The sequence below is a fragment of the Lissotriton vulgaris genome, chromosome 9 (genome assembly GCF_964263255.1).
Source record: "Lissotriton vulgaris chromosome 9, aLisVul1.2, whole genome shotgun sequence".
Classification (NCBI taxonomy): Eukaryota; Metazoa; Chordata; class Amphibia; order Caudata; family Salamandridae; genus Lissotriton; species Lissotriton vulgaris.
The window spans coordinates 264690067-264713686 of record NC_141697.1 but is presented as its reverse complement, the minus strand read 5'-3'; the positions used below and the strand labels follow the sequence as shown (position 1 = coordinate 264713686).

At 48.4% G+C, this 23620-nt stretch overlaps 1 protein-coding gene across 5 annotated transcripts in view; it reads right to left on the bottom strand.

The window, feature by feature from the left end:
• The window catches only part of TTLL5 (tubulin tyrosine ligase like 5), a 1386223-nt gene that overhangs the window by 503260 nt on the left and 859343 nt on the right, over positions 1–23620 (bottom strand). For all 5 annotated transcript variants that reach the window (XM_086937525.1, XM_086937527.1, XM_086937530.1 and 2 more), the window contains one exon: positions 3417–3565. In XM_086937525.1, coding sequence (XP_086793651.1) covers positions 3417–3565 — 149 coding nt within the window. The remainder of the gene's footprint in view (positions 1–3416; positions 3566–23620) is intronic.

Genomic DNA, 23620 nt, shown 5'->3' with positions numbered 1-23620 from the left:
AGCTGGGTGATTGGACGTGATAACACTGCAGTCCGAGTTTGTGGGGGGGCGCTGTGCTCAGTGCGGGTGGCACAGCCGAGTGCGGGGCTGCAGGTATATGGTGGGGCAGTAGGATGCACACGTGTAGCAGTAGGAGACGAGTGGCCAGGCAGCAAAGGGAGCCCTGTGTGACCTGAGCTCAGGCCGAGGGCAGCAGTCGCCCATTAGGTGCTGAAAGACAAACGGCCGGAGCCCGCCTGTGCAGGCTGGGATGAGCATCAGCGATGGTCGCACACGAAGCCGCGGCCCCTAGGAGTCCGGGGGTGTGCTGAGAGAGGGCAGTGTTTACTCTGCGCACAGCACCAGGGGAGGTCAGACGGCCGAGCCGTCCGCCGAAGAAGAAACACACAGCTGCAGTCTCTGGGCTTGAAAACGTAGGGACGCAGCACACGCTGATGTGTAAGGCCTTCGGGTGTGGGTGCCTGCCTTGCATTTGTTCATTTACCACGGTAGGGTGAAACTTGGGATCTGCAAATCACAGTAAATCTCAGAGGCGAGGGTGTCTAGGTGCATGGAAATAACGTGCATTTATAAGGTAGGCATCTTGGCGCAGAATAACCTAACTCAATGGTACTCATTTTATGGACCTCAGATGGATGAAAGGCTGAGGGGACCCCCAGGATTTCAACCTGCAACCATGAGGTCGAACATAGGACCCTACAGTGGACGCATTAGTCCCCTTAGCCACCAGACCCGGCTGTAGAACTAGATCGACAGAGAGAACGATTCTTGTCCTGTTCATGCACACAAGGGATTGGCAAAATAGGTGGAATCTTCCATAGTTAGTTGCAAATGCGAACAGGAGTGGGTCCAGCTCCCAGTAAAGAAGGGTTGGTGCCGATGGCAAACACACACATATCCCCTTCAGACCCTAAAGTTAAACGCAGTGCCTAGCCCTAGGGTGTACATGGAGCTTTCGCGAAACTTGGCACTAAGATTGAAAAAGAAAGGTCCAGGCACCAGAGAAAGCATCAACTCACCTGTTTACCACTCGGCGAACAAAGGGACTGAAGACCCCCGTTTAACTTTAGTGCACATGGTGCAGCGAAAGAAGACCTCGGGATACAATTATTTATTGGCTGATAGCACCGCAATGTTTTTACATTTTTTTTTTTTACTGCAAGGCTACCAGTGGCGTAACGAAACTTGAAGGGGTCCCTGCAAAGTACATGGGCCCTCCCTCCTTCCCCTGGGCCCACCACCTATCACCTTTACGGAGCCCACCGGTCCACCCCCTCCCCCGCACCGGACTTTGTTTACACCACTGAAGGTTACCCTGTAAACCGAGAACCAACACGTTTTTTTTAAACATATGCCAATCCCGAGGATTATTCTCGTACATCAACAATAATGCTGCCTAATATTGTATTCTTTGTAAGATAGACATGTTAAAGTTAATAGGTATGAAATCCAAAACAACTGTATAGCAAAAATAGTTCGTTTAATTTACTAACAGCAGCACACGTGATTCAACATAAAAAAGTAAGGATGCAATATGATCAACTTGTGTGACTGTAAAAGAAACACTTTTGGCAAAAACAGTCTGTGCACTTGATGTAACAGTGCAATAAACTGAACATTTGATTAATGGACGTGCATTTAGAGTCATTCTGATAAAAATATTTTCTTTCACAATTCAAGATGCTAGTTATATCAATAAAAAAATGCCAGTTTATATAAACACTTTAAGAAACCTTCCACACAACACAGCTTTTGCTATCCAGTACATTAAGGTGACCAACTCACAAAGTAATCGTCTAAATGTGTTTAAATATATTTTAGAAATACCATCCCCGAAATAGAAGGCACGTTGTTTATGGAGAAAAAATAATTGCAGTTTTTATAGAGGAAAGTTTGAATACCTAATTCAATATTTTAATCGACCAGAATTGTTTTTCTGTGAGAGGTGTGAGAGGTTAAAGGCAATTATAACTGTCACACACTCTAGGTGCTCTAGGTTCGACAATTCAGCAGGAGTAAAACTGATTATATTATACAATTTTGTGTGTGAATATTCAACTGAAATGTGTTTATTCAAATGCACCTTAAGTGGTGTGCTACTGTCTTACTGCACTACCAGGAACAGGGCTCCAACAGTCCCATATTGCAGCAGGAAGCTGAAAATATACCCCTCTTGAGGAGTCCACATCCACAAAACGTTTGCCAGTGGGTCCAAAAATCCTTGCACTATGACTTCCTCTTAATAGAAACTTTGGGCCTTATTTATGAAAACTGTTGCTCCACGCTGCCCACCGACTACTGGAAGGTGTCGAGCATCGACGGTACGGTCATCACCACGGCCACCTTCTGGTCCAACTTGTGGAAGACCTGCATCACCGACTCCACCGGCATCTCCAACTATAAGGACTTCCCGTCCATGCTGGCCCTGGAGGGTGCGTCCCGACGGGGGGTGGGGAGGAGTGGGGGAGGGTGGGGGCGCGTGTGTCTGTGGCTCTGTGTATGTGTCTCTGCAGGTATAACTTTTTTAAAGGTGAGGCCGTTGCATTGTAAATGCTTGTTTTCTTTTCCCTTAATGGCACACTCACTCTGCAGCCGCACACCCCTGTGATCACCCAGGAGTGTCTCCCAACAGTCAGTCTCTCTCTCTCTCTCTCTCTCTCCCTCTCTCCCTCTCTCCCTTCCCCCCCCCCCTCCCCCCTGCCCCCCTCCCCCCCCCTCCCCTCACAGTTCAGGAACATGCGGTACAACATCCAGGGAAGCTAAGTGACCTCTCCACACCTCCTAGTAAACGCCAACAGAGGCTCACCCATTCTTCAAGCACTGCTGAGCACCACAGACCTCAAAGCCCGATAAGGATACATGTTGTGCTTGCGCTATTCAGTTTTATGTTATTGTTTATTGTAAATCACAATAAACACACTTGGTTGATAATGCTAAGTTTCTGAAACAGTGGAAGAAGAAATATACCACTTGGAAAATAGGCCTTATTTTCTTTGTCACACACAAAAAGTAAATAACCAGCTCGATTAAGGGATTGAGAAATCATAAAGGTAAAAAACGTGTGGACCACAAACAACCTACAGCTTGTAAATGCTACTTATGTGTGGTCTATTAAATCAGTGAGTACGCTCTGCTAGTTAGACAGGAGGTCCGACCTACTTTCACACAAACAGAAAGACGACCATGGTGACAGCTGCAACAACTACTGATCATGCAATCCTGATGCCTGGTCATAAGCCCGTAAAAGAAGACTGCTGATCAGACTGGAGACGGGGCATACACAGACCCTGAAAAGATGCACGTAAGTCCAAGACAGTCGTTTAGTACCCTCATACCTCTGACCCTGATTCAGAGGAGCATCATCTCCCACCAGTTTCATGAGAGCATTGAATTCACCACACAAGGCAGGTCCTTACCGGATTCTTGGGTTGTGCACACTGTTCTCCTGAGAATCTGGGTGCATGATCCGTACGGGGCCTACAGAGCTGCCTGAAGGTCGATGAGCTGTGATGTACGATCCATTTATCCTGCTTAAGGCTCCACTCGCAAGGTTCATGTTGGTCAACTAAATTTAAAGAGAAAGGCAAAAGATCAGGGCATTGAGGAAGAACGCCCCCAGATATGTGTGAGGTAGCAATCCTATTGCCAAACATGATGCCTCTTCAACTGGGACAGACATAAAGTGATTCTTTCATAGATGGGGGTGGGATGTTGTTGAGGAACTGCTATCAATAATTACTGTTGGATGAGACCCCATGGCGAGCTATAGCTCCGTTGGTAAATGTCTATGTATTTTGTATCCTACAAATCCTTAATAAAGTGCATATAAAAAAACATACAGCATATTTCTGTTCTATTAATATCTAGATCAATGCACACAACACTTTCCCACCCCACTGTCTTGCTCCAGTTTTATGTAAAGTAGCATCACTTGAGGGCTCTTAGACCAGGAGAGCTCGCCTGACCTGCTTTCCTGTCACTTTGGAGGCTCAAAGTTGCAGCAGCACCACTGCAGTAAAGCTCCAAATTCTCAGAGTGACTTAGAAAAAACACACCAATTGTGCATGTCTGATGGGCACTTGGGCCATCTGACAAGCACAGTTTGTATTGTTTACACCGCTGATGCATTGTGCTGTGGTAGAAAAACAGAAAAGGAATAATTGATGGACAGAATGCAGAACAATGTCATTTATTCACCACAGTACAGAGATCTGGGCCTATATCCATCGTTTTTTTTACTCGCCATTCCAGTTTAGACCCAGCCATATGCAAATCAGTCTTGACCCTGCGCCCAATGGTAACAGTCCAGCCCAAACTGCCAGGCCTGATCCTCCTTGGACTGGAAACAAGCATCCTAGGACGGGTTTCGGGCTTTAAGCCCTCATCAACCAGGATAGCTTGACTCCAGTGGCATGGAGAGCACGGGACCCTCGTCTGGGCATACTCGTCCCACTTGGGTTGACAAATTCAAAAAGAACAATTGATGAACAGAATGCAGAACAATGTCATACATTCACCTTAGTACAGAGATCTGGGCCTATATCCATCATTTTTTTGCTCACCATGCCATTCCAGATTGGACCCAGTCATATGCAAATCAGTCTTGATCCTGCGCCGAATGGGAACAGTCCAGCCCGTACTGCCATTCCAGGTCCTTTCTGGACTGCAAACAAGCATCCTAGGACCGGTTTCGGGCTTTCAGCCCTCATCAGCCAGGATAGCTTGACTCCAGGCGCATGGAGTGCACGGGACCCACGTATGGGCATATCCCTCCCACTTGGGGTGACAAATGCAAAAAGAACAATTGATGGACAGAATGCAGAACAATGTCATACATTCACCCCAGTACAGAGATCTGGGCGAATGGCAACTGTCCAGGCCGAACTGCCAGGCCAGGTCCTCCCTGGACTGAAAACCAACATCCTTGGACCGGTTTCGGCCAGATCCTTGTGACTGGGGTGAATGTCTGCATTGTCCAGCATTCCGTCCATCAATTGTTTCTTTTGTATATGTCGCCCTAAGTGGGAAAGGTATGCCCAGACGTGGGTCCCGTACTCACTACACCACTGGATTCAAGCTAGCCTGGCTGATGAAGGGTGATGCCCAGAAACCGGTCCCAGGATGCTGGTTTCCTGTCCAGGGAGGACCTGGCTTGGCAGTTTGGGCTGGACTGTTCCCACAAGGAACAGGGTCAAGACTGATTTGCATATAGCTGGGTACAGACTGGGGTGGTGTGGTGAGCAAAAGATTGATGGATTAAACCCAGATCCTTGTGACTGATGATGAATGTTTGCATTGTTCAGCATTCCGTCCATCAATTGTTTCTTCTGCAGTGGTAGAAAAACGGGGCCTAAAATGGCAGCCCTCATCTCGCTGAGGCCTGAACACCAGTGCTCTGATAACAACCGCTGGCACAGTATCACATATGCAATGTGATTGACACCAAAGGATCTTTGATCGAGCCTGCACTGTCAAACAACTGTATGTTTGATACAGAGCTTGCCAAGTAGCGAGCACGGGGCTCTGAAGCAAACCACCAGTCGGTAGGCGGGTAGAGCAATGTGAGTTGGTTAAAACAAAAGTAGTGAACTGTATTGTTTGTCTGTTATATGAGTGGATTTGTGTCTGTGTTTGAGTTAATGCATGTGTGTGTGTGCCTGATGTGCTCACTGCTCATCCTTTTTCTTAACACTGGCTCTCGCAAAATGGAGGTAGTCTTCGGAATATGTGGGCATCTGTGGACCAATGGTGCCAGCACCTGGCATAAATGTTCTCTCTTTCTAAGGAGGTAATTGTTTTTCTTGTAGGCATCAATATCATGATATAAAATCTGTAGCTCTGCTATTTACAATCTGAGATAATGAGACTTGTGTATTTTTTAGGTCTTGCCTAGTTGCCTAGGCAGCGTCCATCTTTTTCATTGGTTCCTGTTGCTGTACTTTAGAAATGCTGGCTGTTCATTGGTGAATACACTTAGTATTTTTTTTCCACCACATTTTTATTGACATTTTGCGTTTACAGTGACATTTTGCATCAAATCACGATTCTTCGGAACACACTTACTTGTATTGATATTATAATGCTTTGTGAGGTGGATAGTCAAATGTTTTGTCACTATTAAAATCTTTCTACGGAGAAGTGATAAATTTAACTGGGTGGAAAGAGAAAACTGGGGGGAGGGGGGTGCTCATGGGATTCTGGGTATTAATGTCGGATGAGGACTTAGGGAGGCATGTGTCTCCGCGAACGGTGGTTCCATAAGTTGCCAGGGGCGAAGAGGGGGGATCTGTGGCCAGTCTATTCCTGGGGGTCCGGCTTACTCTTAAGGCGTAGAGCCTGGCACCAGCACCTGGGGACTTTAACTGTGCTCTACGGGAGGTCTAGCATCTGTGTACGCGGCCTGCAACTGCATGTCTAATGGTGTGTGAGGGACTCCCTCCAGATCGTCGTGGGTTGGCAATTATTTGAATTGGTTCAGCAGGATAGCCCATTCCAGTGATACAGGGTGTTTGCGTGTCCCCATCGCCTCTTCTTCTCATAACCTTTCTTCCTCCCCCAACGCCCATTTATGTACCGCCCCCTAAAAGCTGCAAGCGGTGGGCCTGTAGGGGACCGCCAGTGCATGGCTATGTTTCGTTTGGCTAGTAAGATGGCCAGTGAGACAAATCGAAGGGGGACTTTGTGCTGTTTCCTCCTCTGAAAGATACCCAATGCACAGGCTTCCCATGTACCCTATGGTAGCAAGGTGGGACAGTTCCAGAATATGTGTTGTAAATCTGCCGCTTCCGATTGGCATCTGGGGCATAAGAACTGGGTGTTGGGGTAAAAACGTTGGAGACGTGCAGGTGTCAAGTACGCCCTGTGTAGGATATAGAACTGAATATTTTTAAACAGCACGTTTCATGACACCTTCTTAGGGTATTCAAGAGCCCTTTCCCACTCTTTCTTGTGTAGGGAGCAGCCAAATTCTTCTTCCCAGCTTGCCCGCAGGGTCTCCAGTGGTTTGTTCTAAGGTCTCTGATGGCCTTATAGATCCAGGTAAACAAGTGCCGTCCCACACCCATGGGTAAGATTGTGTGTACGACCGAGTGTGTGGCTGGTTCGTCGGTCGAGAGGTCATGGTATTGGGGGTAGTTTGCGAGGAGTTGATGATGGAGTAGGAACTGACCGACAGGAAGATCATGATCTTCTATCAATCGCTGAAAGGGCCTGAGCTGGCCGTCTTCAAAAAGCGAACTCGCCTCAGTGATGCCGCAATCAGTCCATGTGTGTAGCACGTTAGGTGTAGAATAGTGTTCACGTTGGGGCCATCCAACCAGCGGAAGAAGGGGGGAGTATGGGGGTAGTCCTGACAACATACGGTGTATCCTTTGCATACATTTGCGTGCCACTGTTACCTGCATGGGATATGTACGTTTTGGCTTGGTACCCGGTACCTGTGTCTGCCTTTCCTTCATATCAGTGAGCCGAGGAGTGCATCTAAGTCTCGAAAGAAGGTTCTGGGCGGGATAATTGGTAAGTTTGTGAAGTAGTATAGTAGTCACGGGACCATTATCATTTTGGCAATGGCCACTGGTCCAATCGGGGCTAACGGGAGGTTTTTCCTGAATACTACAGAGGGTCTGATGTCAGCCAGAGCCCTACAGTAGTTACCTTCGTAGATGTTGGCTGGGGTGTGGTAGAGTCGGACTCAGAGGTAACGAGGAACCTCCGTGCTCCAAGCGATGGTTCGATCTCCTAGTCTGACGACCCGGGGGGGTAAGGTTCGGGTGCAGCGGGTATACCGTAGACTTCTCCCAGTTCTCGCGTTACCCGGAAACTTCTGCAAATTCTACCAGTGTGTCCCAGATAGGTGTTAGGTCCTCAGTGGTGTCCCTAATATATATTAGAAGGTCATCAGCATACATAGAAACACTGTGTATGGTATGTGCTATGAGAATGCCCCATTTCTCCCCCTCCTGCCGTAGTCGTATGGCCAGCTGTTCCACCGCAAGGGCGAAAAGCAAAGGCGAGAGCGGGCAGCCCTGCCTCGTGCCACGTTGCACCTCGAATTCTGGTGAGATATACCGCCCTATACAAACGCGCAAAGTGAGTGTATGCCAAGAGAGGAGGGCCAAATCTTATTTGCTGCAGAACAGAGAAAAGGTACTGCCACAGGAGGGTGTCAAAAGCCTTTTTGAGGTCTCGTATAAGGCATGCTGCTCCGGGTAAGTGACGCTAACTTAATCTTGGACATGAAATAGGGAGTATATATTCTGGGATGTGTTCCTGCCCGCGACAAAACCGCATTGGTCGGGGTGTACCAGGGGCCGTATGATTTGTTTGTATCTATCCGCTAATATCCTTCCTAGGATCTTGCAATCAGTGGAGAGGAGCGTGATGGGGCGATAGGATGTCAACAACTGTGGGTCGCGGTTGGGCTTCAGAAAGGTCACGATAACCGATTCCCGAAGGGATTTCGGTAGTTCGCCAGTGTCTAATGCGGAGGTATACATCACTGCCAACCGGGGGACTAGTAAGGAGGAAAAGGTCTTATAGTATTCTAAGGGGAAGCCGTCTAGCCCTGGTGCTTTGTTGCGAGCTAAGGCGCATAGGGCATGAGTAATGTCTGCTGGTTGTATCTACGCCTTTAAGGATGCACTATCCTCTCCTGCAATTACCAGGATTGTTAGGGGATCAAGAAAGTGGTCTATTACGTCCTGCTCGATCCGAGCCAGGGACCGGTATTCTTCCGAATAGTGTTGGTGGAATGCTGAGAGGATCTGGTCTTGGGATTGTACTAGGTCGCCACGGGGTCTATTATCTCAGTGATGGGGTTCGTGCCGCTGTCTTGTTTGGCTAACCATGCTAGCAAGGTACCCGTTTCATTGCGTTCCTTGTGCATTCGGGTTGAATAGGACCTGGAGTTGTAGCGTTGTAGATCGACGCAGGCCGTTCTATATTCTGTCCTGGCTTCGGCAACCCGCGCAGCTGCCTCTTCCGACATGTCATCCTGTTTAGTGACATTGGCGAGGCATTTTTCGGCTTTGGTGAGTGCTTGCTCTAGGGTCCGTTTTACTCCCACTATTTGTTTAATGCATTCTCCCCGGGCTACCACTTTAAAAGTGTCCCACTCTATCAATGTGTATGATGCCGTCCCTGCGTTATGCATGAAGTAGTGTTGTATACTTTGTCCCTGTTCGTGTTTGAAAACTGAATCTGTTAGGCAATCTCGCGGGAGGCGCCATGTAGGGACTGGGGAGTATGGGGGTCTGCAGTTCAAGTGTAGGATATGAGCATCGTGGTCAGAAATTACCCTCTCCATATAGTCTGTGTGGTGCACTTTGGGTAAAACCGCTGCTGAGCATAAGAATCTGTCGAGACGGATTCTCAGGTTATGTGGGACGGAATGGAACAAATATAGCTCAGTCTGCGGGTGTTGCATTCTCCATACATCAGTGAGTGCCCATTGTGTGACCCACGCTTTGAAGCGTTCTGTTTGTCTCTGGGCGGGTGAGAGTGCGGTTGGGGGGGTGGGAGCGTTCAAATGTGAGGTCTAGTGTGCAATTGTAATCGCCCCCAAAATCCATGGTAAGGAGGCAAATTGGAGGCAAAGGAGGCAAATTGATCAAGTACCCCGGTAAGATGTTCCCAATACTTGTCCTGCTCTATGTTCGGGCGTATATACTTCCCAATAGTACCTCTTGGCCATCGAGAATGCCCTCAAATAAGGCGTATCTGCCCTTCTTGTCTACCACCCGCCTAAGTTCCTGGAAGGGAGTCCCTGGTCGGATCCAGATCAGTGCTCCCCGTGCGTAAACAAAGTATGATGTGGCACATATGGTGCCTCTCCATTTTGATTGTAGCTTTTTTAGTTCGGTGGTAGTGAGGTGCGTCTCTTGAAGAAACGCTATCCGGGCGTTTTGGCGCTTCGTGTAGGAATAGACAGCATATCGCTTGCGAGGCGTGTGGAGACAATGAGCATTAAGAGTTAGGATGTTGAGGTCAGTATTCTGTGTCTTCGCAGCCATGTGAAATTGTCAGTGTTCGTTTGAATAGGCTTTGCCTTGGGACCTAGTGACCAGTGAGTCCTCTGTGGTGTGAGGAATGTGTGCATTACTGTCTGCCTCCCATATTCATGTCCCGGGCACCCTATTATGTGTATTTCCATGAACGGGTGGAGTGATGTCGAACAAGGGTAGGAAACTGTAAAAACAGGGGTCGGGAAGCGTTCCCAATGCTGAGGACCCATTACAAGTCAGTAATACGTACAAACCTATTCTCTTTAACAGGAGAGTACAACAGTAAACAATGGGGGTGGCATTACGCACTAGGCGAGGCGAATCGCTGATCGGGCCTTCGTAGGATCCTGGAGCGCCATCTGGAGCCAATCAAATCATGTCCATGTCACTTGTGTGTAAGAGGGAAGTATAGATTATGTAAGTCTTTTGGGGTTGGCAGTGAGATCTGTTCATGGTAGGAAGGAGTTAATTTGTCCGTCCATTATGGTATCAGCCGTCTGGGGGATGACTGAGGGGGTGTAACGGAGTCCACTCCGGAAACTGTGCCATCACTGTCATCTTCCCCGCCTGAAGAAAAGAGGTGAGGAGTTTGATCGATGTACTCCATCTTTCATGATTTGCTCTAGGTCTGGGGAGTCCTGGGTGCCTGTCCGGGTCGCTCCGCCATGTTGCTGCTTTGGGGTGCGTCTTCTGGATCTCGGCGGCTTAGAGGTCGGATCTCGTGTGTAGTCTGTTCTGGGTTGTTGTGCGCAGTGCTGGTCCGCCCATTCGCGTGCCTCTTCTGCACTCGTGAAGAAGATGGCCGAGCCATTAAAGAGAATTTTGAGCCGGGCAGGGAAGAGAAGATAGTACGGTATTCTGTTCACACGTTGCCGCCGTTTTACTTCAGAAAAAGAAGATCTTTGCTGTTGTACCGCCCGTGCATAGTGCGGGCACACCATTATCTGCCTGTTTTCCACGTGGAGGGGCTTGTTTGCCTGGCCGCTCGGAGCACAGCATCCCAGTCCCGAAAATGCAAGAATTTCGCCAACATCGGTCTGAGGGGTGTTTCTGGTGGAGGCTTGCATGCTGGTACTCTGTGGGCACGTTCAATTGAGAAGAACGCCGTCCTTTCCGCTGTAGGGGTGAATGATTTCACCCAGGTGTCCATGTAGCCTAGCGGGTCCGTGCCTTCGATTCCTTCCGGAAGGCCCAGCACGCGAATGTTGCAGCGGCGTGAGCGTCCCTCCAAATCGTTTGGGCGTTCCTCGATGGTGGACAGGCGGCGTAGGACATCCTGCTATCTTGTTTGGTGTGTCTTGATAGCGGGTTGCAGCGCAGCTAGTTCCTTCTCACCTTCCTTTACCTTGTCTGCAAGTTTGCGGTGGTCGTCCCGTATAAGGCTGATGTCCGTTGCAAGGGTGCCCAGGCGTTTTTCCATCGAGATTCTAGTCTGTTCGATGGCTGTCAGTACTTGACCCAGTTTGTCTGAAATTGATGGGTCAGTCTGAGGCGCGGAGGATGCGGCTACCGTCCTGGTGGTAGGCATGTTTTCAGGGGCGTTCTCAGGCACCAGGATGTGCTGGGATGTTCTTTGTTTCCCATTGTGATGGTTATGCGGGTCTCTTGCGTTGTAGATGTCGCAGGGAAGGACAGGCACAAGTCCTGTGGACGGTTGGTGTCTGACTAGTGAGACGCTGGTTATGCAGTGTCAGTGTATCGTCGTGACAGGGGGCCCTCCCCCTATCCCGGGTGTCGCTGTGTTGAAAGTCGACTCCCTACAGATCTTGGGAGGTCGAATGGTACTGCTAGTGTCGCTGCCGATGAATGGGGTATTGTAGAAGCCCCCAATAGGGTGTCAGGCTGTTTGTATTTCACCCCCTCAGCGGCATGTGTAGGCTTGGGCAGGGGGAGCAGCCGAGGTTATGGCATCGCCATGTTAGGGTCAGGCAACGTCCATTTTGGGCTCGGCTGAGGGTCTCACCCCCGAAGAAGGAAGGAGGAGGGCCCCCCACAGCGGGTCCACCCGCAAGGAGGGGCCGATGGCTCACCTGAGAACCGTGTGTGTGAGCTGCCCAGCAAGGCTTCCACGTCGTGGCCTTAGCACTCCTGCTTGCTGTGGGTCTCAGGCGCCATTTTGGGTCCAGGCAATCCGGAGGAGAGGGCTGCCCCGCAACATGTGTAGTTGGTGAAGAAGGGATGGAGGAGATCTGCAGTCTGTCTCCCCCCGTCAGCTCAGTGGTGTGGTACTTCTGTGGAGGGCTGCCGGATCGCAGCTTTAATTGCGGAGGTTCGCCCAGGACCCAGATGCCATTTTGAGTCCAGGCGCCGTCAGAAATGGAGGGCTGCTGCAATTGCCGCCAAGTCTCCCTCACCATGACTCGGAATCCGCGCCGCGGGACTGCAACGCTGCTATTTAGCGCCCGGGGTAGTTGTGACGGCTTGCTGAGTCCCATCTCAGGTGGTGGAGTCAGCTTTTGTTCGCTCTGCTCGGGATCTATCGGGCGAGAAGGGCAGGCGCCATCTCGTCCTCACCAGCCCGGGTCCTGTTTTCTGCCGTTTTCCCCAGGCAGTAGCCACTTTCACTGGGTCTGAGGTAAACTAAACAGTACAGCCCGTCTTCCGATGGGTGATCAGCGCTTCGGCAAACCAGAGCGGCGCTAAGAAACGGTGGAATTGCCAGCCGTGGAGCCTCAGCTGAGCACGTCTGCCCACATAGCCGGCTTGGCCACGCCCCCTTGGTGAATACACTTAGTAGTCCTTCCTTTTGTAATTTTGTATCCTCCCTTGAGGACTGCCCCTCTTACATGTTTTCTTACTGCTCAGGTTATTTATACTTTGAGAGAACTTTTTTTGTTGGGCTGCGTCTTTGCTCTTTACATATTCTGTTAACTTGTGCAATGAGATTTCTGTTGCTTCATTTGCTTACAATCCTGTTGCTTAATTTGCTTGCTCCCTTAATCTCCCCCTCACCCATTCCACAACACTGCTCCAGGCCGCTACCACAACTTCAAAGCTACTGCTGTTTTGCTCACAACACTACTTACTTGTCCCGATCATTGAACTCTTATATTATTTTACTTTTCATTTTACATTTCTAGCTTTTATTTATATAGTGCGCCTATCCATGCACTTAGGTGAAATTATACAATCAGGCTGACACCAGACTCTAACTGGGATACCCAGCTCTCCAGCTCTCACCTCTGCTCCATATTCTTTCTCCATGGCCATGTTGCAGGGTGCAGTACCATATGTGGCCAAAAGAGGTCCCAAGGGACACCTCGTGACAGCCTGTGGTACTGCAGCCTCACAACTCTGCTTTGTTTTACTTGCAGTTGCTCTAAAGAGTGCAGCCGAGAAGCGGTCATTTGAATTACTGTTTTGCTTGTATCTCTGAATAAAAAATGCCCCATGATGGAATATGGGGCAACAGCAACCATTAATTCTTTAACCCCAGAACGCCTTTGCTAACCTGTGGTGGTTGGTTGTAAGATCTGATCGATTGAGTGGACATCTACAATTGAACCACATGGCTTTACTACTGTGTTTCCATTTTCTTTATGTGAATGTTTAACGGTTTCCCTGTTGATGGAAATGCAGACAACCACTTTGGGTGTAAGAGAAAGTTCAAAAGGACAAGTTACTTAACTTCAGTAACGCCTTATCTGGTAGAGACAAGATGTAGCCGCAGATTCTATACCTCTGAACTTCCAGGCATCAGGCTGTATCCGCAAGATTTTTGATAGCAATACCCCTGCACCCGTAAATGGCGTTGGTCGATTCTGCATGACGTCATAGGCGTTGTGTCCGCCGTCGTCTTGACGGCCGGATCGTCAATATAACCACCACTCCGGCGAGCTGACGACAGTACATTTCACGGCTTTCTATGCCAGAAGCTCGGAGCCTTGAAGTGACTCACCATGGTGAAAAAAACAGCTAGGGCCTGAAGGGGACACAGCCCTGACAATAAAGTGCGGGAAGGATGGGTGGGTCGGTAAAGAATCTGCGGCTAGATCATATCTCTGCTGGTGCATAGTAAGATGTTTATTTACAATTATCCATTGTTCTTCACTTTGCTAACGGGTTGAACATCTTGGCTCTGGATAGCCATCAGGAGCAGAATGGAATACAAGACAGAGAGTTATGGAGCAGAAGAGACAGATATGGTATACATGCAAAGACAGTCTCATACACAGAGAAGAAGTGTTATAGACAATGACTGGTAGTTGAAACTATGGTTAGAAAAGGAAACCGCCAGGGAGATGAGTAGTCAGCGAGAGTGAACCAAAGGAGCTGAAGAACAAGCAGCCAGGAGTAGGCTATGTGACCATCAAGAAGCAAAAGAAGAGGCAGTCATCCTACAGAAGAAGAGACATCTATATAAAAAAAGAGCAGGCACCCACTCATTAGAATAAGAGTCATCAAAAAGATAAGAGGCGATAGTACAATCATGGAATAAAAGATATGAAATACAAAAGGAGACAGCCACGGAACAGAAGAGGAGATAGCCCCAGAAAGAACTGTCAAAATGGAGTTGAGATGGAGACAGCAGAGATTTCAAGAAGATGAGACAGCCACAAAGCAGCAGATGGGCCAACTAGAGAACAGAAATAGTAGTCATGGAAGAGAAAAGTAGATAGCAGGGATTCCAAGAAGAGATAACTGCGAAACATATTAGGAGACAGCCACAAAGCTAATGATGACTCAGCCACATAACAGAAGAGGCAGCCAATGAACACTGCAGGAAAGTCACAAAGCAGAAACAGAAACACATCAGGGTACACCCTTTACAAGAGATGGTGGTCTGATCTGATCTAGTGGAACAAACATGAACTTTCTATGAGCATGACATTCACAGATAAAGAAAAAACCCAGCCACTAACTTTACCAATGTAAAGAAATGACTACGGCAAAGGGACGTTCTCCTTCCTACATCCTAAGTTCTAGGTGTAAATGAAAATTTCACAGTCATAGTGAGGTTGGAAAACTTAGGGCCTGATTTAGAGTGTGAAGGACGGGCTTTACTCAATTAGGGCGCTGAAGTAAAATATTTTGTCGCCCTGTTGGAGGACCCATCCTCTACATTTGGCGATGTCTGCCAGCCCGCAGACATCTCTTAACTTGTCAGGAAGTCATCATGATGGTTCCTGTCAATGTGTTAAAAGTTTGACAGACAGCTCAGTCAAACATGATGGCCGCCCGTCAAACTTTTAAGTTGTGTTTTTGGTTTTTCAAAGACAAAATCACAATGTGAGGTTTTCTTTTTGGGGGTTATTTAAATGCTTTCACTGGTCCTTACAGTCAGGTTTTTCACAATAGTAAGGGAGAGTGAAAACTGTCCATTGGACCTGCCACTGTAAACTGGGCAGGGGGTCAAAAGGCCAAAAACTGAGAGAGCCTGTATTATGTCAAGCCGTAAGAAGAGTACGTTAGCGAGGAGAAGAAGTATGCTGTCGCTGACATACTTAACATCTACTCTCCTGTTAATCAGGCAGCCAGAACGAGAGTGCGGAGAGCATGCTCTATCGCAGTTGCGTAAGAGTACCCTCTCTGCCAAACTCTAAATCAGGTACTTGGTAAGGATGTAAAGAAAGATATGCGCATGTACTGCAAGTGGCAGCATTCAAAAAGAGCTTATATTGGACGGCTTCTTGTCCAAAAGACACACAGGTTTTCCAGCAACTCCACAATTTCCTTAGATGCAGGAAGCCTGTGGAAAGAAGCAGGATAGATAATCACCTCACAGCCCAGGCTAAATGCAAAGTGGAACCCATGGGGGTTCCATCCAACCTCTGTATTTCAACATACACAAATGTCTCACTTAACTTACTGACGTCTGCTCTTACCCAAAGGGTGCTATGCATTTCTTCATTGTAATCACAGTGACCCATATTCACAGAGCTATTTGCCTGCTGGCCAGGAGCGCTTTTGAATTTTTTTGTGAATCCCAGATGAACATGTTACTTACCTTCATAATGTTCTTTCTGTTAGAGATCCTATCTAGCCGCGGATTCCCGACCTTTTATATATTCCCCAGACATCAAACTGGATCCGGAAAAGTTTCACCAGTTCCTATGCACATTGTAAGGTTGGGCCGTGCAGCTTTGCACTGACTCCGTTCCACCCCAAAATGAAGTGCAGGGCCTCTATAGTGGCCACTCCCCTGTGCTGATGTAATTGCTTTCAAAGAATGTCTGCGTTTCAGACGTAGAGCCTCAAAAGCAAAATGGTGGAAAGAGTGCAGATTCCTAAGTTTGTGATCTTATTAATGGATGGAGACCAGTCACAGGGAGGAGAGAAGGGCTAGTGAGGAATCTGCTTTTAGATAAGAGTTTCTACCAGAAAGAGTGTTACAGAAAGTAAGTAGCTTGTTCTTCTGATAGATTCTCCTAACAGCAAATTCCTCACCTCTTGAATAGATACCAAAACAATACCCATTTGGAGGTAGGTCTGTGAATGGACTCAAACCAGAATATCCTGCTGGAAGGACTGACCAGCCAAAATGTCTCTTTCAGCGAACCTGACTGTCCAAAAAATAGTCATGAGCATATAGAGGGACCCCCACGTGGCCGCCTGGCAAATGTCCAGGACAGGGACTCAAAGTACCAATGCAGTCATAGCAGCTGTGGCCCTGGTGGAATAGGCATGCAATCCTTCTGAAGGCTGCTTTTTGGCCAATGCGTCACAGAGCTTAATGAAGAGCACAATCCAGTGGGAGATAGTTCTCCTCTGCACATGCCTTGCCTCAAAGAGCTGAGCATCCACCCAGTGGTCAATGGTAGGATCTACTTAGAAGCTCAACGCTCTTTTGGGGTCCAAGTGATGGAGTTCCTCCTCCTCCTTAAAGGGGTGAGGCAGAACATAGAACGCTGTCAGGGTAATGATTTGACCAATGTGGAACGGTGTCACAACTATAGGTAGGCCAGAGTCCAGGGAACCAGTTTGTCTGGGAAGAAGGAAGTGTATGGAGGATTGACAAAAACAGCCTGAAGCTCATTCACACGGCAAGCTGAAGTGATGGCAATGAGGAATACACTTGATAGTAAGGCGCAGGAAGGGTTACTGTGAAGCGGCTTGAACTGAGTGCACATCAGATAGGTCTGTACTAAGTTAAGTTCCCATTGGTGCATGACGAAAGGAGAAGTGAGAAACCTGTGTTGCAGCTCTTTTAAAAATTGCATCACAACCAGTCACTTAAAAAATGAGGGCTGATCTGGAAACAGCAGCCCGGACAAAAGAGCCGAAAGATATCCCTTACTGTGCCAAAAGCAAAGCCTTGGCAGGCAAGAGGCAAAACAAATAACAGAATGTCAAATAACGTGGCCTGGAGGGGGCAATCTGGTGTGTGCCACACAAGCCACAAATTTGTGCAATGACAGGCATGTATAGTGTTCATGCAGGGATGCTGGGCTGCCAAGAAGACATCCCCCACCTCCAGAGAAAGGTCAAAGGTGTTCAGCTGCCGGTACTTAATCTCCAAGCATGAAAGTGGAGATTATGAAGGCCTGGGTGCAGAACCCTGCCCTGCTGCTTAACAGCAGGTCATCCCGGCTAGGCAGCCTGATCAAAGGACATATGCTCAAGCCAAGGAGTTCTGGATAACATACTGTTCATGCCCAGCCTGGAGCCACTAGGTTGACTTGAGCCCGGTATGTCCTGATCTTCTTGAGAATTCGGGCAGGAGTGGTATTGACGGAAAGGCATACAGGCGTCTCACGTTCCACACGAGGTGGTTCGTGTCTCTGAGCAATAGATGTCTTGGAAACTCCAACGCACAGAAGCGCCGACATTGCTCATTTTTGGCAGTGGCAAAAAGATTGAGCTAAGGTTCTCCCCATTCACGGAAGAGACCTTCCTCCACCTCTGGGTGTAGCTGCCATTCGTGACCGGCTGGGTGTGAACGCCTGAGCTTGTCTGCTCTGGCAATCAAAGATCCCGCCACGGCAAAAATTCATTGGTAATCCAGCCATTCCCAGAGTCGCAAGGCCTCCTGGAACAGGGTCCATGACCCCATCATGCCCAGTTTGTTGCATTACCACATCGCCGTAGTATTGTCCATGAGCACTTGTACCAGCCTCCCTTTGAGGCAAGAAGGCTTTCAATGTTAAGTGGATGGCTCTCAGTTCCAGAAGTTTGATGTGGAGCCAGGACCTGATCTCCACCTATCCCAAATGCCCGCCCCAACTTAGAAGCAATGCATCAGTCATCACTGTCAGCTCTTGGTGGGGAAGGGAGAAGGGCCTGTCGCTGGCCCAATGGCGGTCCAGTACCCACCACAACCGATCTTTTTCAGTCTCCTCCGAAATATGAACATGGTCAGGGAGATCCCCTCGATGTTGGCCCACTGATATTTCAGATGACATTGCACCCTGCACATGGCACATGGCGTGTTTGACCAGCAGGAGGCCATCAGTCCCAGCAGCCCAGAGTTACCCTCACTGATATCCAGGAACGATGCTGAAAGATCAGGATCATAGCTTGAATGTCCTTGAATCTATTTTCTGGGGGGAAAGGCATGAAACCAAACCGTGTCCAGAATGGCTCCAATGAAGGGGAACGTCTGATATGGAGTCAGTTGGGACTTCAGCACATTGATGATGAACCTCAAAGATGACAGGAGGTTTGTCATGGTCTAGAAGTGGTTGACAAGTACTTAGGGCAAGCCTGCTTTCAACTATCAGTTGTTGAGGTAGGAGAAAACTGGCACCCTTGACCCCCAAAGGTGAGCTGCCACCACTGCCATCACTTTCATGAACACCCGAGGGACAATGGTGAGACCAAAGGGGAGCACAGAAAACAGAAAATGCTCCTCTCCCACCTTAAACCGCAGGTAGCACTGATAGGCCGGCAGGTTGGGAATATGTAAATAGATGTCCTGCAAGTTCAATGCTATCATCCAGTCTTCAGGGTTAACAGCAGGTAAAACCTGGGCCAGGGTGAGTATTTTGAATGTCTCTTTCTGCAGGAAAGCATTGAGAGGGTGCAGATCTAGAATAGACCGAAGACCTGGTCCTTCTTGGGATCCAGAATGTAACAGGAATAGCAACAACGTCCTACTTCTGTCACTGGCACCCTATCAACAGCCCCTTTGATCAAAAGGGTTTGCATCTCCTGCCCAAAAATGAAGAGATGGTCCTCTGTCAGTCGCTGAGAGGACAAAGGAAGGCGTGGCAGAGAGTAGAGTGAAAGGGTGAGGTGTATCCCTCTCAGACAATCTGTAGGTCCCACACGTCAGACGTGACCACCTGCCAACCTGGCAAGAATCGGTGGGTTTTGCCTCCACTCGGTGGCTATGTCCCAGCAAGGGCACGCTAAAGAGCCTTTGCAGGTGGGGCCGCAGAGTGGGTTTGCTAGGTTGGGTGGCACACTGACCTCAGCCATGGGGCCGAAGGTACCATGGTCTCTACCATACTGCTGGGTTCCCTTTCGGGTTGGATGGGTCGGCAGTTCGGGGATCTAGTCAGGCGCTATAGAAGCACATAAAATAAATAAATAAAAAATAAGGGACGCCTTGGCCAAATCTGCAAAAAGAATGGTAGAACTGTTGGGGTTGGTGAGGCAGGACTGAAAGGCCCAGAGAGTGCGTGGTAGCCCTATTCTTCTTAACACGCTCAAGAATTAAATCAGTCTTGTCCCCAAACAGGCGATTTCCATCAAAGGGCATGTCCATCAAAGCGTACTGGACATCACCTGAGAACCCAGTGGATCGCAGCCTGCATGGCGTGAAATTGCAACGCTAGTGCCTATGGCCTGCCCAATGGAATCAGTGGTTTTCAAGCCACAGTGAATCATGAACATGGCAGCATCACAACCATCTTAATTCACCTGACATAGTGCAGGGGAAGGCCTTCAGGCACAGCAGGAAGGACTGGTAGCGTCCCAACAAACAGCTGGTGTTAACAGTTTGGAGGGCCAAACTGGTAGAAAAAAAAAGACACGTTTGCCAAATGTTTCCAATCGCTAAGATTCCCTGTGAGGGAGAGTAGTGGGAAATGTGTTGGAATTAGATCGACTTGTGGAGGCTTGCACTACTAGTACTTCGGGTGAGGGGTGTTGTGAAAGAAAGGCTGGGAGCAGGGCATTGGCACTTGGTAAATTGTCTATTGACTGGGGGGCCAGAGCAAGGTTTGGCCCAAGCCCCCAATAAGGTATCCGTTAGTGTCTGGTTAAAGGGAAAAAGGAGTTCATCAGATGTTTGTCCCAGTTGGAGGACTTCTATCAAGACATTCATTTCAACCTCCAAGGTGGGGAGCTAGAGGTCAAGTACTTCGGTCACCCTACACATCACCATGGTGTAGGACGCGTATTCCTCTGTGGCTGGTCCAGGAAGAGAAAAAAGACCAGGCTCCCGGGAAGTATCAAGGCTACTAGCCTCTTTTAAGTCCTCGTACCAGTTGTCATCTTGGTAGGGCTGAGCAAAGTCATCATCCAAGTCACCGTCATTGTCCGAATAAGTCCCAAAAAGAGAATGCAAAGATTGTTGTCAAGCCTGTGGTAATTCAAGTGGGGGAAGCGGTGCCTCAGGTGATTTACGCATGATGTAGGTCCAGGTCAGAATGGCGTCGGAGAGAACAATCAGGGCTACTTCTTCAGGAGCCTAGGTCGGCATGGGCATCGTGGTGACCAGAGACAGCGTTGGTCGTGGTGCCGTCAGCAGTGTTGGAGGCAAGTAAGTGTGAAGGGGTCAGCTGGCGCCGAGGGCGAACCCACCAGAGGTATCCCAGGTGGAAGGCCTCTCAGCTCCTTGGGACCCGAAGGCGCGCTAGAGGGAGTTGAAAGGGATCCAAGTAGACAGAACATGGCTGCACGGAACTCTCTGATCTAAAGTGGAGAGGCTGAAGGCTCCGAAAAAAGGTTGTGCTGGAACGAACTGCAGGATCAGCTCCTAAGTCGGCTGACTTCCGGAGCGAGATCGAGAAGGGTGATGCAGTCCCTGTCTTTGCTTAGACAAATGCGAGTGGTGCGAGGGAACAGAATCTCGCTTTGACTTTTTGTGTTTCTTACACTTACTTCAGGACTTGGAGTGCGACAAAGACCGACCTCTGGAGTGGCTCCATAAACTACACAAACTGGAAGGGTACTAACAGCAGGTTGTAAATGCAAAGCAGAACTTAAGGCGGTCCAGCCGTGGAATCTTCTAATGCTTCAGGTTCATTAATGCGCAGTTGCCGCAGGGCTTGAATTCGTGGTTCCACCCCGGGCACTACAGGTACACCTGATGGGGATCTGTCAGAGGTATCTGTTTGCGACAGTCCCTACAAGGCTTGAAACCTCTCTCTCTTGCACACTAAGAAATTTCGAGGTAAGTGTCTAAGAAAGGCAAGCAGGAACACCAGATCTGCATCTGGTGGCGTGGAAAGAAAGAAATTGGCATCAGCACATGGGAGTGTGCCTATATAAACCCTGCATGTCATTTCCGGGTGGAATGGCGTCAGTGCAGAGCCACACTGCGTCACTTTCCGCTACACAAAGGTACAGTTAAAAAGCTTCCGGATCCAGTCTGATGCCTAGGTAATATTCAAAAGGTGCAGAATCTGCTGCTAGAAGTCTATATTGGAAAATTGAAAATCTACATTCAAACACAAGCAGTGCTTAATTTGAGCAGGTGCTCAGCACATGCATTTCTTTCACAGGGCCGGGGCTACAATTTCTGACCCTGCAGGTGGTGGTCTCAATAGTAATTGTTCAAATTCAAAATAAAAAGAATAACATACATTGCATGGTGACTTGCTGGTAAATGTTAATTGACATGCCAGCATAAGCCTGTCCAGGCAGGCATGATTGTGTATCACCACGTTAGTGATGATGTCATCTCGCCGATCACAAATCCTAGAAGTCATCAACAAACTATGGCTTGCATTCTATTCCCAGAGTCTGCAGCACCCTGCCACTGCCTGAGCCTAAGCCTCCCATTGGAATAATTGTAGCTGGGGGCTGGCTCATGACAGAGTTGAGGCAAGGAAGCTGTGAGAGCGCGTTTGGAACTTGGAAGTGAGGGCTCTTGAGGAAGAATATACAAAAGTAAGTGTGGACTTTCCACTTGCTGTGTAGCCAGAGTAGCATCTCCTGCAGCTCTGCATTGCTGCTATCCTCAACGTGCTCGATGCGGCTGTTGCCCTACACAACTATTTGTGCGCCATGGCGTCACCTGTAGATTCTCTGCGCTGCACCCCACCATGGTAATTGCTGAGCGTGTGCGAGTCCAGTAGGTACTATAGCCATACTTACCGGCATAGCAGCATTACGGGTGAGGCCAATGCCTGTGCTGTAGCAGGCAGGGTCACAGCAAGCTGAGTAGTAGATGCCAATGCCGTTGCCATCCCTGGACCTACTAATTACAGGCAGCACTAGCAGTGACATCACCTGCTGTGTTCGAGCAGCCGTCTGTTCCACAATAAACCCCGTCATACTGCACTGATTAATATATGCAAAAAAAAAGCATTTTTATTTGGTGTACATTTTGTTTTTGCACTCGGCGTAGGTAGGAAAGTAAAACACACCATCTTCCACTTCTTTAGGAATGACAACAGGAAAACGCAGATTTCAAAATAGCAGGGACATGTACAGGCTGACGACAGGGGTCACAGGCAGCAGCAGTTATACAGTTGAGAGAGAGAGCAGGAGTAAAGAGGAGAAAGAAACAATAGGACAGGAGATAGATAAGACGGAGCCAAGTAGAAGAAAAGAAGAGCAAACCAGATACAAAGAGAAAGCAGCCATGACGTGAAGAAGAGAGCATTAAGAAGAGACAAGACGTTTCGACCCCAGTTGGTGTAGGATCACTTGCACCTTACTGCGGGGTCTTTATCAGGACTGGTGAGAGGAGGATGGGGTGGGAATGTGGAAGGGCACCTAAAATTAAAAACAATGGAGTAAGCTAAAGATTTGCGCCTATTTTAATTCATAGGAGACAACAAATAGTGAAATAATTACCAGGATGGCCACTGTGAGTTGTGTGGCAAGGTACTAGAAATGGGGAAAGGAGGGCCCCGGGACTCCGAACATCAAGAGAGCTATCCCCTAAAAAGGATTAGGGTAAATTTAGAGAAATGGGCTCGCATCATTAGTCCCACCTACGCCACTGTATGAGTACAATATACTGTGCTTGTTCAAAATGCATTGATCTATAGGGGTAAAGGTAATAGGTAAGGCTGCCCCCCACTCACACAATAATTAATCAACTGAAGCCTCACCTATTCAGAGACGCATCCATGTATACGACCAGGAAATGAGGTCTGATATCTTATTATCAATATAAATCCCCTAGATGTGTCAAATAACACTAGTCCTATGGTCAGGGTGCATAATTATTCAATGTAAAAACACACAGGTCCACATTCAGTACAACTAGAAAGGTGTAAAAAATAGAGGGAGTGCCTCACGGTAGAAACACCCGAGGGGGTTCCCGGCTGACAATTACCGGTATACCCACTTCTGATCACTGGCCACTCTCTCTATGTGAAAAGACAAAAGTGCACAAGAACAAATAGTCGTGCATACGTGAGAATAGTGGTAATAAGAAACCAGTGACAAAAATATAAACACTGATGTGAAATGTTGTGTACATAAACAAACCCTTAACCAAACAGAAAAATAGAGCAGGGTTTTGCTGGCTATTCGTTTTTATTCTGTTGCTGCAA